At 33.1% G+C, this 18,959-nt stretch overlaps 1 protein-coding gene across 1 annotated transcript in view; it reads right to left on the bottom strand.

Moving 5' to 3' along the window:
* Positions 1-2,487: 2,487 nt before the first annotated feature.
* LOC118182892 (sodium/potassium-transporting ATPase subunit alpha-like) overlaps positions 2,488-18,959 on the bottom strand; it is a 109,125-nt gene continuing 92,653 nt past the window's right edge. The window contains exons 14-20 of the mRNA XM_085817577.1: positions 17,979-18,196; positions 14,333-14,434; positions 11,703-11,857; positions 10,699-10,793; positions 10,117-10,291; positions 8,300-8,430; positions 2,488-3,235 (exon numbers count right to left, since the gene is read on the bottom strand). Coding sequence (XP_085673703.1) covers positions 3,010-3,235; positions 8,300-8,430; positions 10,117-10,291; positions 10,699-10,793; positions 11,703-11,857; positions 14,333-14,434; positions 17,979-18,196 — 1,102 coding nt within the window. The 3' untranslated portion in view covers positions 2,488-3,009. The remainder of the gene's footprint in view (positions 3,236-8,299; positions 8,431-10,116; positions 10,292-10,698; positions 10,794-11,702; positions 11,858-14,332; positions 14,435-17,978; positions 18,197-18,959) is intronic.

Raw genomic sequence — 18,959 nt, 5'->3', positions numbered from 1 at the left:
AATTATTTGAAAGAATGAACGATGCACCTTTTATTCCTCTCATGTACAGTAGAAAGGAAAGGAAAATTGGTTACCATAAATTAAGAATTTCGCCAAGGGAATTATTCTTGGCGCAAACTGAAATAAGAAATGAAAGACAATTTTTAAATTTCTCGGTTAGTTCTCATCAAATTTTAGAAAATTTAATATTTAGGTATAATTTGATTCGTAGAATCGAAATATGCAAAAACATCATTATGTCGCTACAAAAAGAGACCGATTTTGTGTCAGAATACGTATGTGAGAGTAATGCTATATATAAATCTAATATATATTTTAAGTCGCGCTTTCGAAACTTTAAAAACGCAAGCTAAATTTCGTCAATCGGCCGAGTGGAGCGGGAGATATATAACTGTCTCAAATTTTTTTGTGCGAGGTGTACATTTTTATTGTACATTGAGAATCCCTTAGGGCACGCACTATGTTTACCGTAAAGTTTCACTTTTGGTGTGCTGGAAAGTATCACTTTTTAATGCCCTAATAACTTTTAAACTGACTTAAATGAAACGCTTTATAAATAGCAAATTGCATTTATTTACGTCTGAAGGTTTCTAACTTAAGATTACTCACTCTCAAATAAAGGTTCATTACTCTATATCTATTTTCAAAGATTCTAGTTCAGGCTATACATTTTAGATTTTTCTTGCAGTGATGTGCGAAAAGCCATCGCTTTCTAATAACGCTTTTACAGTGCCAAACCAAATTATCCCATGTTGTCTCAAAAGATGATAGCAATCTGAAAAATGCCGAATTGAAGAAACACTAGTCACGATAAAACTTCACGAGTTACGAAGAAAAATAAAGGATCAGAATTTAGGTGATTATGTAAACCAAATTACAATGATTTGTTTAACTTGAATGAATCGGCACTTTAGGAACAATCTAGGCGATTATTAGTAGAAATTTCACCATGAGAATACCGATACTTTTATAGATGAGATGGAAACTTTCATCTCTTCATGCCTTTGATTTGGTAGGTTCATTAGGGCGCTGGCTGCGTATGGACATGGATGTCTTTGTGAACTTTAATTGAGTAGCACTGCCGTTACATATGGGAAAAGCCACGAAACCACACATGCGGGTAGCCCATTTGTTGAGGTTTGAACTCGGATCAAATTACCAATCTTCTGCAGTCTTTGACTACTGGTGGTCTCAACTCTTCCAGACCTGTTTCAGCGAACTGCAGTAAAATGATGATTGTATTGTTGCACTTAAATTACATTCGTTAAAATTAGTAAAACTAGCATTCAGCTATAACTTACAGCTCTCCACAACTTTGTTTTTTTTTATTTATAATCATACTCTTTTATTTTTAATACAAAAACTATTTAAGTCAACTTCTTAATTTTGAAGTTATTCTTTCTTAATTTTGTAACATCGGTAACTGATGACCCACGTAGCCTGAACGATTCGTTGTTCCTTCGTGACCAGCATGGTGGTTTGGATTAAAGGCAATTTTCGTGGAATAAATCGATTCAGATTCATGGTGCAATAAAAACAGCAAAGCTTTAGGCATCAAACAGTCCTTAAAAAGCTTAACTATACAGCGCTAACTGAATATTAATCAAATTATTCTCCTTTTTGTCTTGTCAGTTCAAAACAAGATCTGTTAATTATCCTACAAGGACTTCTTGACTCCATATACACTTGGCATTCCAGCGACCAAATTCGGCAATCACATCGACTATCACGCATCTGGGTAAAGTAGGCAAAGGCATGTACTTAAAAACATCAAATAATCCAGACAAGTCTACTTTTGTCGAGGATATACTCTGCAAAAAATTATTCTTCATCTGTTTTAATATTTTTCTTGTCAGAATATTGATATTATGGGTCATCTAGGCTAATATATTCTTGAAATTGATCAGAAATGATTAGGATCGTCTACGCTGAATGCGTTCGCCGCGAGAAGAAATCCTTATCTCTGAAGACTGACCTATTCCTGAAATTCAAATTTCTGAATTCCTAAATAATGATTAGGATCATATAACTGAATGCATTCGCCATGAGAAGAAATCATTATCTCTGAAGACTGCCCTATTCACGAAAGGCAAATTCCTGAATTCCAAAAGAATGATTAGGATGATCTACGCTGAATGCATTCGCCGCGACAAGTAATCCTTATCTCTGAAGACTGACCTATTCCTGAAATGCAAATTCCTGAATTCCTAAAGAATGATTAGGATCATCTACACTGAATGCATTCGACACGAGAAGAAATTGTTATCTCTGAAGCCTGCCCTGTTCCTGAAAGGAATATTATTCCTGAATTCCAAAAGAATAATTAGGATGATCTGCGCTAAATGCATTCGCCGCGAGAAGAGATTCTTATTTCTGAAGACTACCCTATTCCCGAAATCAATCTGCCAAAACATTTCTTCTCGTTATATTGGTAACTGTATTTCATATATTAGTACGTTTCGCTTTCATTATAGTATTTATAGAAAGTCAGAGGAAATTCCAATTTATTAAGCAAAATTGCATCATTGAAAACATATGATTGAAGTATATTACATAATATTGATGCTCATATACAATAAAATCTAACAACATTCACAGAAACTTATAGTCATATAATTTAATACATCACAGGAAAACGCGGATAAAAAAGGATGGTTGACTTTTAAGTACCTCCATTAACAGTGCAATTATGATTTTTTTAATTAAAGATGCCTGGAATCAATCCAGGGAGACTCATAGGATAAGAACACAAAATCCTCCAAAATATTTCTGAGAGGAAATATGAAACGTTTCATGTTGAAAACCATGAACAGATAAATTAGAGGTAGGAAATGTTTCTACGGTCTAACATAATCTATCGTAGTTTGCACAAATCGTAAATCCACGATCAGGAGTTTTGATCCAGTGAGAAAACGATTCTTCCAGGCCTGCATCCAGGTGGAAAGTTGCTTGTTAAAAGGTCAGATTATGTTATCTAAGAAGTGCAGATCACTAAAACTTCGTGTACTCTCAGTAATATGTTTCCTTCTCAATCCAAGATCCTGGGGGTCTATGTCTCAAGATGTATCGTCGAACTTCATCGTAGCAGAAGATGAGAAGAGAAAAGGGGATCGCTGTCAGCCACCAATTGAATTTGAGTGGATACATGCGCAGTCCGTGTTCCATCCCTGGACAGTAAGACAAGAAAGCAGCTAAAGCAGTTTCGAAAACAAGGCCAAAGTTAAGGACATGGTTCCTGAAATTTAAAAAAAAATATCAATGAATTGAAATATCAGATGCTAAAAAGTTAAATTACAATAAGAAGAGGTTTCATGATATAAATTTATTTATCTAAATACAAAATATAGATGTGTGTGCTGAGTGGCCATAAACATACAGCATGATCTTAAAACAATTGAGAAAAATACCGAAATGAGATTTCAGATATTGTTGTTTGAAGGTATGCGCTAGAGATTATGTTGATTTAAAACAATAGGGCTCTTACGGTTACTGTTACAGTAAAAAAAAAATTCGAAATTTTCTAACAGTAACATTCATTCTTTTCACTTACAAAATTTGAAACATAATTTTAATGTTCGATTTTGAGACAATGAAAATTTGAATTTATCATCATCGCTCATAGGACCGCAACTGCTGTGTATCTCATCTTGACGGTATGATTCAGAAGAGTTGATTGTATCGAAGGATGATGTTCAAGCACAAATTTCATTCAAAACACAAGTACGCTATGGAAGTTAAAAGTCATCCGAGAGAAATATCTATTACCGAACCAACATTATTGACTTTTCCCTCCTCTTATGTAAGGGAAGCAGGCTTTAGTTAAGTCAAACATTTACTACGAAAAACAAGAAACAGACTGAAAATTTTTTAAGAAGTTGAACATTTGCCATTAAAATAATAACTTAACTACATCAAGCGTAGCCATCATATTAATTAAAATCGAACTTTTGTGCAATTTGAATCTGTGAGTTGGTTTCTGAAAACTCGTTGACATTTGTAAAATTAAAATAATAATAACAAAAAAAAATCTGAAAGGTTTTTAGATTTTAAATTGCGTCCAAAAGAGCGCTTTTTTAAAGTTTTGTGTGTTACCTTTATTTATTAAATATCACGTTTTTTGGACTTAAACCATAATATTCAGTTCAGTAGCAATGTCGCAAAATAATTTTAAAATGAGCCTATCTTTAAAATTTCCGATACACAGTTCCGCGCCAGCTGAAAATAAAAAGGTTTTCCGCCCCCCTCCGTGGAGTGTTGCCATTGATCGCTTTTAAATCGTTGAGTTTGTTACTCAAAAATTTCGTTAAAATTTCACAAAATATGAAATTGATAACAAAACAAATTCCAAATTTCGTCTTCCACATGCTTATATTCGTAGGAAAATTACGTCATTCAAAATTCGATGGCTCTGTGTACCGTTGTTTTATCACAATGCAAGAAATATACATACATTTATGCAGTTTCCATTATTTAATTTCTTCAAATATAATGCAAGACTCTAACATTTGGTGGCAACAGTTTGAAAAGTGAAACATACATTTGTAGCTATTCAACGCGCAAAATCGCAAAGCGAAAACAATAGTCCTTCAGGGACAAAACGCCTTTAGACTAAAAAAAATATCTGAAAGCTTTCAGATTTTATATTACGCCCAAAGGGGTGATTTTTAGCGTTTCATGTGTTATCTTTATTTATTAAATGTGATATTCTTCCCACTTAAACCATAAAATTCAGTTCAACAGCAATATCGCAAAATAATTTTAATTTTTTGTGCAGATTCTTCATTATTTAATTTCTTTAAATATAATACCTGGATCTAATATTTGGCGGCAACAATTTGAAAACTGAATCGACATTTATAGTGATTCAACGCAAAATGCCAAAACGAAATTAATAGCCCTTCTGGGCTAACGTCTTTTGAACTAATAATAGTAATAATACAAAAATTAGTAAAACACCAAAGCTAATGAACGATCATTTTCCAAAACTTTTGTTCATATTTTTAGTTTATTTGTTATCTTGAAGATATTTCTGTACAATTATTTGTATTATGGTTATGTTATAAATTGTAGAGAAAAATATAAGGGGTCGATGTAGGATACCATTATTTTAACCCTCTGACCTCAGTATTCCAGAACTGCCATGGCAAAGAGGTACTTTTTTTATTTTAAAGCCAAAATGCTCCTGTTACTTTATACATGGATTTAGGCACTTTTAATTTCTTGGACATATTTCAGGATGCAAGTACATGTACTTCCATAAAGGGAACATAAATAATACTCTATAGCATATACTCCAGAGGGTCATAAACTGTGTTTAAGGAGGAAAAAATTTGAAAGTTCCTGAACTATAGCAAATAGCTATCGAAGCTTCGCCCGATTAATTCCTAATAATTTACGGTAAGTTTCAAAATTTATTTCTTTATCAGCTAGATAAATAATTACTAACTTGCACTTTAATTTTCCCAAAATCTTTAAAATATTCATTGAAATAAAAATAATAATGAAAAGCGATGCATCCCAAAAAAGAGAAAATAAAAGACATAAATTTGAACAGAATTTACATAAGAAACAAAATATACAAAATTTATTTAACAGTTTCACGAAAAGGCGGTAACTCGGAATTATTTTTCCAGTAACCACCATTTTTAAGATTTGATGCATAACAAAATGTCAAAAAACCGTAGAAAAAGCCTAATTTATTAAATGGTTTAAATTATAGTTCTCGTTGCAAATTTTCCACTTAATTTTAGTTTATTTTCTCTGAAAATTCATAACATTTTTATTACTTATCTTGAAACAAGTCTTGCAACGCATCTGAAATATTTTTAAATTTATTTAGAATATTTCAGTTACAACCAGTAAAGAAAATTATTAACGAAGAGAAAGATACCTGACATTAAAAACAAATTATGAAAATTTCTTTGTTTATTATCTACGTTTGCATGCGGCTGAAAGTTTAGCCTCTTGATATAGGAAAGCCGATGCAAGTACAATTAATCACGTTTACCTCAAAGCTCAGTGAATGGGAACGGACGTTGCAAATAACGATAAGAGCAGCAGTAAAAGGCATCCCCCTTAAATTAATTACCACACGTTTACATTGATGTGGAACTATTAACCGCTGAACATAAACTGAATGATAAAGGGCTTTTATGCAGCTAAAATATAAAAAGGTATATATTTTGTAAACTGAAATTATAGTAATTGCACTACGAAAAGATTTAATTTTTGACCCTGTCACATAAATTTTCCAATAAGGAGTGATCGTATTACGTTATAAAAGTTGATATAATTATTTTTATTTTGGAACAAGCCTTTCATATACATTCTCATTTCCCATCTAAGTTTCCCTGCCACAACGAGTTTTCAGGATTTTGGTTTATGCTAATGAGATAGAAACGAGTATTGAAACTGAGTCACTTCATTAGGAAAGCGTGTTATGCCTTTCAGCCATGTTGTTGCTGCTAGTCCAATCTCATTGCTATACGGCCGTACTCGTACGTGCCTTCTAGTATACGCTGGTGATCTTAAATAAAGGCCAACTCTGCTACTTAATTCTGTGCAGCTTCGGCTGGTTTATTTTAGCTAGTATTAGATTACTTTTGTATTTTCTATGTTGAAACCCAAGTGGAGGCTTATTATAAGCCATAAACTCAAAATAACTCAAACAGATGTCTTGTAAATAACAAGGTTTGGATTTGTTACAAGAACTCGGCGAATAGTATTCCTGCTGACAAAGGAAGGTAATTTAGCTAGCATATTACAAATTAATGGATTCTTTTCAAATCAGTGTCGATATAAATAGGTCAGTCTTAGGACGTAAATCGAATATAATCGTTCTAGCTTCAATGATAATGATTTCTGTTCCTTGCAGTTTATTTTGCGTAGAGCTAAAAATGAATATAAATCAACTACTAAGTCGAATATATGTTTTTTGAATTTTATTGTACCAGGAGTCACATAAAAAAGTAATATCTGACCTGGTACTCGTAATAGTAAAATAAATAGAAATAATTGGTAAAAAAAGGAGTTTCATTAAATATTAGAAATGATCAAAATTGTTTTAATTAAAATGCATTTCAAGAAAAGCGATTAACGACCGCTGCGAAACACGGTTTTAATTCATTCTGAATCAGTTTTCTTCGGCAATAATATTAAATCAAAGCAGTGCTATTTTTTCAGTTTAAGAAACATTTATGCACTTTAAAATAAACTACATCATGCAAACCAATTCCTAAACGGATGCTTTAAAAATGTAGCATTTTTAGATATTGTTACGAAATGCCTATCCGCGGTAAGCTAGCTTCCCCGCAAGGCGGGTTTACGATTCTCAGAAAAGGGCAAGTGAAAAAGTGAAATCACCCATTTGGCGATATGTCATAAATGGATGGAGAACATTCTAGAAAAAATTCTTACCGGTTTGTCCCAGAATGTTCTCGAAAGCAGCCCAAAAAAGCTATATAAACACTGCCTGTACACGGAGCAGCAGACGATTGCGAGATCGAGTGTCTCGTAGTCTACCGTCGAGTAGGTCGTCGAGTGTATCGGGAATTGGTGCACCGTTGAGACTATCGACTGTATCGGCGAGTGTATCGCGAGTTGTAGGGTGGAGAGTCTCGAGAGTACATTGAGTTCCGAGAACGACAAAATCGAGTCGGGAGCTGTACTCTAGTGTCTAGTGCTTTTCCATGCAGCTATCTTCATCGTTATAGCCTGGTAGCCTGAAAGCTGTGTTGCTCAGTGTTTCAGCGTCTGTGTAATAGTTTTTCGACGTCTATACGTGTTTTTAGAGTTGTCCTGAAAAATATCGGCTAATAAATTGTGTTTTCAGTCTTCATCAAGTGTAGTTATCAGTCGCTCCAAATTCCACAAACCCGTAAAGAAACGCAACAATATGTTTATGATGTCAGTTTGAAAAAGGCATCAGTTTTGCCATGTGAGCTTTATAGTTAGCTTTGTAGTTAGTTTTATAGTTACTGCCTAATCTCATACGTTGACTCTTCATAATGTTACAAGTACATGTATCTAAAAACTATTAATTAAGTAAAACTTAATATCAGAAAGAACATCTATTCTCTGACAATAACTTAAATATAATATTAAATTTCTTGGTGTTACATAAGAATGCATTTTTTAATTTGCAAGGATAACACAAGCTCCTTGAAGAAGATTATGATATTTGCTTTGTTTCATTAGGTGTAATTTAGCTTGAAATAAATTGCAATGTTAATATTTTAGTGTCGCGCAAAGCAAAGAAATGACTATAAAGATAGAAGCTTATGATTTGATTAATACTCACGTCATCCCTTGGTGCAAAAGTGAGTTTCTCCTTGTTTTACAAATGATGAGATCGGCCCACTGGACAATCACGATAGATACAAAGAAAGCAGTATGACAAGTGTATTCTAGTGTCTTCCTGCTCTTGTACGTCTGGCATAAAATAAGAGAAAATACATAACAAACAGAAAAACAAAAGCTTTGACATATATTTATTAATATTTAGCTATGTATAACTTAGCAAAATCTTAATTTTGGATAGAAGATTACTGTTGCATTCTCTAAAGAATGACTTTTTTAATTCGTTTAAAAAACATATGCATGGAACTGATTTCAAGTCATGTTAAATCCCAGATGAGGGTTCCCCCCCTATAAGCAGCCTTCGGGATAGATGTCGTTGATTTAAGATGTAGGGCATTTGTTTACATATGTAGTTCTTCTTCAGTCGGTTTCTTTACCTGTTTCTTCATTCGTATACACAGTAGAAAAGTCTGATGTGGATGCCACGACTTGATTGTACGGCGTATTAAATTATGCAATTTTTCCCTGCTCTTTATTTAATCTTATTTCCTCGAATTATTCTAACTTAATTAATAGATCAATGCGAGTTGAAAATGACATAAAAAATCAAAAATGTTTAAATGTCTCGGTCAATTTTTATTGTATGTGAGTCAAACTTCTTGTATTTTCCTTTTTTCATAACAAGTACGAAACTTTCCTAAACATGAATATAGGAAATGAGAGACTGCACTGAAGAGCGAAAACATTATGATCACCTACTCAATAACGCGTTGCGCGATCTTTGGTCTACAAAAAGCTGCAACTCGCTTTGGCATAGATGCCACAAATTCTTGGTAGATGATCGGAGGCAACTTGTACCAAATGTCTAAGCAACGGTCACGAAAAGTCGAGATATTCCGACATAGTGATGTCTGAGCTCTGAGCTGCCTCTCCATGATATTCCAAATGTGCTCTATCGGGTTAAGATCGGGTTATTCGGGGAGTTAGGTCGCCAGAACACTGACTGAAATTCATCCTTGTGCTCCTCCAACCACTTCAGAACAATTCGAGCTTCCTGACATGGGGCGTTGTCCTGCTGGAAGATTCCATTTCCATTTGGGAAGACAGACGCCATGTCAGGGTGCATTTGATCCGCAGTTATGTTCAGATAGTCCTCGAGTTTCATGGTCTGTTCTACCACAACTAAGATTTCCAGAGCCTTCAGGAGAACGTCCTACAAAGCATAATAACGCTGCCACCAGCCTGTGTATGACCTGTTGTAGGGGGAGGGACAAGTTTTCGCCTGGAATACAGCATACCCTGACACCAGCCAAGCAACTGTCTTCCAGTTATCCATGGCTCAGTCGCGATATTCTCTGCCCTGCCCCCCATCTCTTATCCATAGTTTAATATATCCATAATTTCCTGTTTAAGAGTTTCCTTAAAAGTCAAGTTAACAAACAATTTAGCCGTATGAAACTGAAACATCATAAAACCTCCCGCGTTTTCCCTTTTCAGCTATTTAATTTTCAAATTTCTATAGTGAGATATGTGGGGTCTGAAAAATGCAAAATTAATTAACAGGACAATTTAAAATACTGTTACTTAAACTCGAAGGAGAAACACATATATGAATTTTGTTAGTTCTTTTTATAAATTGTCAAACACGTAAGAGTCTTCTGCAAAAATGACTTCATGGAAGTCTTTAAAAACCTGGTTTGCACTTATTTTATAGTGAGAATAAAATGAAAGAATATATAAAAGTCTTTACTTAAAATCTAATGTTTCTAACATTTAGTTTTAGGGAGATAGAGGCTCATTAAAAAAATATATCCTTACCCATTCTTGGTTGTAAGAATCCCTCAGATCATTAATAGCTTTGGAGTCCCAGGCTCTACGAATTCCAAATAAGGAACTTGGCCAGAAACCGTTTTCAGCCATGATAACGAAGTATGTAAAAAAGCCAGCAGCAGCCTGCATCATGCCAATCTGACCATATGCCATTGAAATCAGCCTATTCACAGAAAAAATTAAATATTTAAATTTTTAAATTTAAACAGAATAGCATAAAGTATAAATCTTGATATTTGGAACTTTATTAAACTAGATGTTTCATAATTGTGTAATTCAGCCTTCAGAGCCATTTGAACATGGCTAAATCAAAGATATGTAGACTTCAAAACAATTAAATGGAAAATGGCAGTGTTGCGTTATATGTTAATGCTATGAAAATATATAGAAAATATGAATGTTTCAGATGATTTTTAAAAATATTTAAAAAAAAAAAAAAAGGCAAAAGTTTTCGAGGTAAATCTCGGAAATTTAGAAATGAGTTTTAATTTAAAATTCTTAGTTAGAAGTAATGGTATTAAGACAAGAAAGAATTACAGAAAACGAAAACTGCAGAACGAAATAACTTACCTTTCATTCACCAACTTATCTGTTCCTGGCTCTCTAGGTTTACGTTTCATGATGTCACTTTCAGCTTTTTCATAAGCCAAAGATATGGCTGGAACCTGAAAAACAGTTGTTTGTTTTTATATTATACTAATTTAAAAAACCGGGAAAATATTAATAACATTTTTCTAATATATAATCTTATATATTAAAGCTCAATGATATTAGTCTAATTAACAAACGTAAAACTTTTTATTAGAGGAAAGTTAGTTATATTTATATATCTAACTTCTTAAACTTTATTCTAAGATCATCGACATAAATTCTCAAAACTATCGATTGATTCACTAAATCCTTTACAAAGACTGGTTCCGATTGTGGTTCGAATTCACAGCCCATCCTCTGCGGGGACGTACGCCTTGCTGAACCGTCGAAACCAGCGACTAAGCTTTCCTAGAATACAGGTATATCAGCTGAATATGTGTTTGCCAAGTTAGCTCTCACGCTTCTGTTTCGTAATTGCAGCGTGAGGTAAAATTGCAAATGGCGTTATATATACGACTTCGGATGGAGAAGATCTATCCCATTAATAATATAAGGTAAAGTTTTTTGTAAAGATTTTTTGTGAAGTTCGTGCACGAACAATTTTGTCCATAGACGAGCATGTTATTTATATCTCATAAACCTGATGAACCTATCTCCACTATTTTCTGTCTTGGTGTTTATCAAGCATGTGGGCTTTAGCATTTTTCTAACTTTGATATTTTTTTAAAGAAATGATGGTCTCGTTCCCAATGACTTTTCAAAAAATGTTCTCAACGTATTATTTTTCATATCTATTTCTTAAGAATGTAAACATAGATTAAAGGCGATCTAATGGTAAAATAAAATGAGGAATAGCATTGTTCCAACTGAATTTTTAAAACTGAAATTAAGATATTGCCATGCCTCATCCATAACATCACTAATTCTTGCATGAATAAACCAAGTAAATAAAGAAAATAGGAAGGAATGAGTTGGATACGAACCATATCTGTTCCCAGATCAATGCAGAGAATGGTAACAGTTCCGAGAGGTAGAGGAACATCGGCCAGGATAAACAGCAAGAAAGGAGATATTTCCGGTATGTTACTTGTCAAGGTGTATGCGATGGATTTCTTTAAATTGTCAAAAATAAGTCGACCTAGTAAAGGAAAATAAATTTTAAAAAATAATAAAATCTGACAGCCTTCAGATTTTATATTGCGCTCAAACGGGTGTGTTTTTCATTTACAGACACATACACGTATGGATTACAACACTTTTATCCATGTTCATCTTGTATCGGCTATCAGAATTTTCGGGAGCAAGAAACGTAAAAAATCAATTATCTCTTCGGGAACCGAGATATTCCAGTTATTAGCTAAATATATGCTAACCACAATATTACAAGGATATGCAATAGAATAATGCCTTAATTCTTTACATCCCTTGTCCCATTTAAAAGGTAGGAAAGAGCAGCGGTACCCAACGACCAAGTCCGAATGGTGAATTACTGTCTACCATTAATTTAAAAGTCAAACAAAAAAAATCAGCGCTGTATTTTCAAATTTTCACAGGACTAGTTTCGATGGTTTTACCGAACCATCATCCTCAGCTGCAAAAGCTCAAATGAAAATGAAAATGACTTCTTCTGTTGTTTGACTTCTAAATTAATATTTGTTCGGTGTGTTATTGTATCTTAATTACTGTCTACCATATTTTTAGTTTGGGAGCTAATGTGAAAACTATCCGGTATTTTATTTTAAAGAAGAAATAATAAAAATCAACTCGCTGGAGATCGAAATATAAACTTCTCAACTGCAAGCTGGATTTGCTAGCTGCTATATCTCAACGGCACACACAGGACGAATACCTTGCTTTTTTATATTTTGACCAAATTAAACTATTTTAATAAACTCATTGCTTTAATTGTAATAAAAAAACTGTCAAAAATTAAGTGTAACATTGGAGGAAAAATTTTTTATTGAGACTAATGCGATATTATATATTCGAACATGCTGTTCTGTAAAGGCGAAAATAATAATTATTATACACCTAAGATGGTATATCTCATTGGTTGAATTACATAGATATACAATTTTTGCGTGCAGTTATTGAGCAGACATTGAAAGCTAACAGCAGGTTTCTTCATAAAAGGATTGTAAACAAACATGGTGAAAATACAGCTATCTTTTGATCAACGTGAGAAGACATCGAAATCTCACTGAAAAATGCAACATGTAATTGGTGCTCAGAGATGCTGGGGAAGTGAATTTATAAAACCTTCAGCAATAAGATGATAGCTATACGAATCCGAGATGAGATGCAAGATGTATATAAAGCATGGTGCAGAAGAAAGGAAATTGCGACAGGCAACAAAAATGTTAATGCAGTGATACAGGCTCTCTCATAATTCCCACATTAAGTCTTCCAGATAATGTTATCAGGAGGCATTTTTTAATAAAACGAGTGATCAAAAACTTTTGCAGACTCAGAAACCTGAATTCCGAGACTTCTCCGTGCATTGAATGAGGTCGATTTCGGCAGATGACTTAAGTTTTGTAAATGGTTAATAAACATGTGCGAAGAAAAGGAAGTTTCCAAAATTTAATTGTTTTGTTGGATGAAACAAAGTTTATACACAACGTAACTACCAACGGATATAACTGTGTGTAATGACTAAACGAAAACCCAAAGTTTCCTGAAGAAAAGCACGTTAACCTGCCAGAACTTACAGTACCTGATCTGTCTTACAGACGAATAATTGGGTCCTATCTCTTCAACAGCACTGTCACAGGTTACTTAGAAATGTTGCACATCATCATAATTTTTGGTTTAAATGACCTTCTTAATTTTGTTGTTCTTACGCTCACTTGTCTGACGTAGTCAGCCCAAGCCCACGAAAGTTCTCGTGGCAAGGAGCGCTCTCCCCTTCCACCAAACTACACGAAAGGACTTTCGGCTCGCATATTTAGAGTGCCGCCATGCCGCACCGACACTATATAATTGCAAACATCCATGCTTTTTCCGGGATTCGAACCCCGGCCCTTCGGCACGGCAGTCAGCGATGCTAACCACTATACCGGTTGTGCGGCACCTTCTTAATAACGAAGAGTTATATTGCTGCTAACAGAATGGAGAGCCACCCCATTTTCAAATCAACATGAGGGAATTTCTTAATCTTGTATGAGAGATAGATAGGACTGAAAAAAAGCTCTGCGGAGTAGTCACCTCGACCTTCGCATTTATCCCTCTTAAATTTCTGGCTTTGGTAATCAGTTCAGAATACAATGTAATCTGAAAAATTGCAAACACACGAAGATATGAGGGAGCAAACTTAACGTATTCCGATATCGGTATGTCACTCTCCGTGGATCGCGCTCGTTATATTGCTATATATTATTACTCGTATATATATGTTATAAATAAATCCGTAGATCGCTTTGTTGTACTTTGTTCTCGAACGATGCACTGTGGCGAAAGTATGTATCTTAAACACTGAGACTATTCCGCTTCGAAGAGTTTATGCTCTAATTTGAGACACTCGGTAGACTTTATTATGAGGAGTATATGATAAAGTGCAGATACTGAAATACGTATATTTATGAATGCTTCAAAAGATATATTTTTTTTTTACCTTCTTCAACACCAGTGACAATAGAAGCGAAATTGTCATCCAGCAGAATCATGTCGGCTGCTTGTTTACTCACGTCGCTTCCTGCAATTCCCATAGCAACACCTGAAATAAGGAAATAGAATTCATTTGTATTCAGATGCATTCTTTGAAGCACAAATATTTTAAATTCCTTTCTACGGAACGTTATTCAGCGGGCTTTGGGTAACTGGATTTGACTGCCTCTGGGTAACTGTATTTAACAATAATAATGGTGTACGCGTATTTACAAAAGCATGGGAACAACTATTGTTGTAATTATTAAATAGAATAATTGACTACTTTATGAACACTTTCAGGAAGATAAAATACTGACAAACTCAAGCAAATTCAAATTTATAAAACTAAGCTATTCATCTGCATTAAGTAAATCATAATATATTTACTCTCAGTAGGTAAACACAATGTGCGATTTATGAAGACAATGATAAATATTTCTGCTATAAACAAATGCTGTTTATTAAATTATTCTGTTAACGAACGAATTTAATTAATTTTTCTGTTTTTTTTTATGCTCTTTGAAAAATTCTCTTACAGTTTTATGGAAACGTACAATGAAAGGCATTTCAGAGATAATTAAAAATATTTATTTTACTCTTATTATGCAACTTAAGTAATTGGCGAATTCTTGAAAGGTAACTGGACTGAAAAACCTTTCAGACCGAAAATTTTATCCTGAGTGAGTTAAATTCTTTCATTTTATATAGGACTCTCTTTCTGCAAACCTGCAGTCAGAAATTTTAAGCAGCCAGCATCTCACTATTGTAAAAACTATGCTTTTAAACGATCCCATTCCAGTATTTATAGATAATTAAAAAATCATTCTACAAACTAGACCACTTAATTAGATTATGTCATACCTTTTCAAATTAGTTCATTATACTAATTTGAATAATTAAGATGTAAGTTTAGCTTTGTAAACAAGCTATTTTCATGTTATTTAAGCTTTTCCATTCTAATTTTTCTTATTTGTATCTCTTCCTCTGGAAGGTACGCAGATTTAATTAGAATATAACAAGCCACACGTGTGATAAGTTAGGATATCAGTTAGATCATATTATTGTGATATTATTGTTATTTCACTAGACTTGCGCTTTCTTTCCTTGTGAACTTGCCTAGTATTTTAGACTAGTTGAGTAAGAATATAAGCTTCGGCTAGGCGTGAAACTCGATTAAGTAACATTTCTAATTGAACTCCTAGAAAATATCATTTCAGGTAAAGGCACTTCATCACTTCAGTTAAGAGCTGGCAGTGTTACAGATAACTATAGCTTTTGTCGCTAATGGATGGTGTTATTTTAAATTGCGTTCTCACGTCATTTATCCATCCATTAATTCTGGCAAATTTCCGTTTCACAGTAGTGTTAAACCATGGATGTTCCATAAGATTTTGTATTAACCCTTTAAAATTAAAAAGCACATTGCTTAACTAATCAAGCCATTTAAGAGGAGTATGCTTTCTTCTTAATAATTTATGTTTTTATCTTGTAAAGCATTTTTAATTGATGCAGTTAATAATACATTTAATGCGTGTGATTTAAAAGATTCCTAACTGATCATTTTTATAAACATTTTCACAATGACTATAATAATAAAAGATAATTCCTGTATCGCCGCTTATTAGTGAGTTTTCTAATTTTCTTCTGTCTCGATTCGAACGCAGTTAGTTAGCATTTGGAAACTTGGAACAGCAGCCAATGTTAATGTCCTATTACTGATGATAGAAACCTTGATCCTTTAGCCGAGACTTTCCAAACTTTCAGGCCCATCTTGTGTTACACTACCATCTGATTTATTACTCATCAGCTCTTTAAAGTGCTACCATTAAATGATACGTAAGATTTTTAGCTTATGCTTGATGCGACCTGGCCAAAAAAAAAAAAAAAAAAAATCGCTATCATTCGAGATCATGTACGAACTTTAATTATCCTTTCAAGTTGTAATTATTTTACGAGAAAGACTTAAAACAATAAAAAATGCACTTTTAATATTCTTTTAATAATTTTAATTTGTGTTTTTGTTTTCTAATAACATATCAGATTTTTATAATTTAACGAATCCTTAATATTATTAACTGAATGACTCTTGTAAATATACATTCTGGAATTCATTTTATAACACATTCAGGCGTCGATTATGAGCATTTTCCGCATTACTGTAATTAGCAAAACAATTTTCCAACACCGTTATTCCATACTTATCCAAAAAATGAATACACAAGTACTTAATCAAACAAAAACAAAGAGGAAATAGCAAAACAAAAAATGACCGCAAATTTATTAATTTTAATTAAATTATGCTTCCATATTATCTATAACACAATATTTTGCATTACTTCCTACTTTCTTAATATACAGAACTGGAATAACTGTACTTCTGCCAATCAGTTCATCTCAAATAACGTCTTCTAAACCGAACATATATATTATCCTTTCCTATCTGCATTAGTAATGAGTATCCCAAGTCGAATATATCTCTAATGGTACTTTACTGATGCATTTTATGTTAGTTCATTGCATTCACTAGGGATATTGCGCAGTCTTTGAAGTAGTTACTGACTTGATAGCGTTTCAATTGCATTTGAAAATAAGAGACAGAGTGTCTGCATTTTGCTGAAACTTCTATTACACGTTTAAGAATTTGAGAGCTCTAAGTGCTTGTAAAGAAGCGAGAATTCTAAACTAGATTTGAGTTTTACAATAAATTCTAAATCGTAATAAATTGGCCAATACTTGCGCAAAAGCTGAAAAGTAATAAAATAATAATTTATTTACTAATAATTATTTAGTATATTATCTCCTTTGATAAAGGCGTTAGAATTCAATTGAAATGAAGTAACTCATAAGCATATTTAAAAAAATTTTGAAATGGAAACATCAAAAATTAATCAAGAATAAATTGAAAATGGAAACTTTTAAAAAGGTACAATTAAAACTGGATATGTAATCAATAAACAAAGTAGCTATCGTCATTGACCAGAAATTAGTTGACTTTTCAATGGAAACAAATCAACTTCCGATTAATTAACAATACTTAATAAATGCGAAGGTGTTTCGTCTTTTACTTAAGTAAGAATTATTGTGCCAAAAAGGTATTTTACTAAGATGAGTTTAAGCTAACAATCCATTAGTAAATGAATTACATATATATATACTACAAAGTGTGTGGATTCCGGGGGCTGGTTTTTTTGAAAAACTTACGCGACAGTGACCTTCCTCTTATTTTGAAGGTCAATTGTGTCAAATGTCATCAAGATAGGAATAAAACTGTAGCCTTCTACGAAAAACCAACATACGGACGTTCTTCTGTATTTATATAGATGTTAATTAATATATAAATAATAAATGCAGATATATATGTTCTAGTGATAAAAAAAACTGACTTTATTATCATTCTGACGTTTTCCTTTCTAAATTTTGAATTTGGGCCAAATTATACTTCCAGATTGCCCATTATCTATATTAGCTTCGAGCCTATTCACGCAAACAGCAAATAAGTGTTGTTCTACTTTATTCTCGTTTCTCATTACATGTCTATGGCAACCTTCAAGCGCCAGTCGTTTATTGCACTTTGAGCTATTAACCTAGAGGACGAGAGGGAATAAACGTACCTATATCCGCCTTTTTGAGGGCTGGGGAGTCATTAACACCGTCCCCGGTGACCGCTACGATTTGGCCTTGCCGCTGACAGCCCTCGACGATGATGAGTTTTTGCTGGGGCGAGGTCCTAGCAAACACAATCTCCGTGTGTTGATGAAGAAGGACATCTAGGTTCTGTGCTGTCATGTCTCTCAGTTCTGAGCCATGGACAACGGCTGCTTTTGCTTCTCTGAAAGAGTAGATTATTATGAGGCAACGGTTTTAAAAGAACTGGTACTTACGTTAAGACATAAATGTCATACTATATGGATACTTTCTTAATACTATATATTCTAGGTAAAATGATAAATGAAATTATTAACAGAGCACTAATATAATCGCAATACGAATTTCTACAACAATCTAGGATTTTCTGATATTTCGCGAATATTTTCCCTGAAAATCAAATATATCTGCAGATTTCAATTTACTCCTATAATTTGCTAATTTTAATTACAATTTTGTTTTTTTTAGATTTAAATAATTTAAATTCTGCTTACCTTTGTTTTCAGATTAGAATCGTCTAAAATTTGAATTTGGGTCATATAAAGCGAATGCGAAAGTATCTCGTATAATTGATACATTGCTATAGTTCTGAAATACAGAAAAAACTCATTTATAAACTAAACTAAATATAGTTTGGATCCGTAAACTATCAGCACCGATGCCGAACTAGTATCGATGCTGAATGACCTTTTTCTAAATTTGTAAGCATGTTACATGAAATCAGATACTGCATTTAGAAAAATTAATCTGTAGAAAATGCATTTCCTCATTTAAAAGCTTTTTTATACATTGCTAGAATTTTATTTGTTTTTAAATTAAAGTAACAGTTTGAAAATTATACACGACATATTGCTTATTTAGTTTTGTAAATTAATGAACTTAAAATTTACTCGTACTTGTTATGTTAGGATAAAAATATTTAATGATAATGTTAATTCTTAACCGCA

This window comes from Stegodyphus dumicola, chromosome 5, assembly GCF_044657685.1.
Source record: "Stegodyphus dumicola isolate Sdum_Otavi_A_Nest chromosome 5, ASM4465768v1".
Taxonomy (NCBI): Eukaryota; Metazoa; Arthropoda; class Arachnida; order Araneae; family Eresidae; genus Stegodyphus; species Stegodyphus dumicola.
The sequence above is the reverse complement of the archived record's forward strand: the minus strand, read 5'-3'. Positions and strand labels throughout refer to the sequence as shown.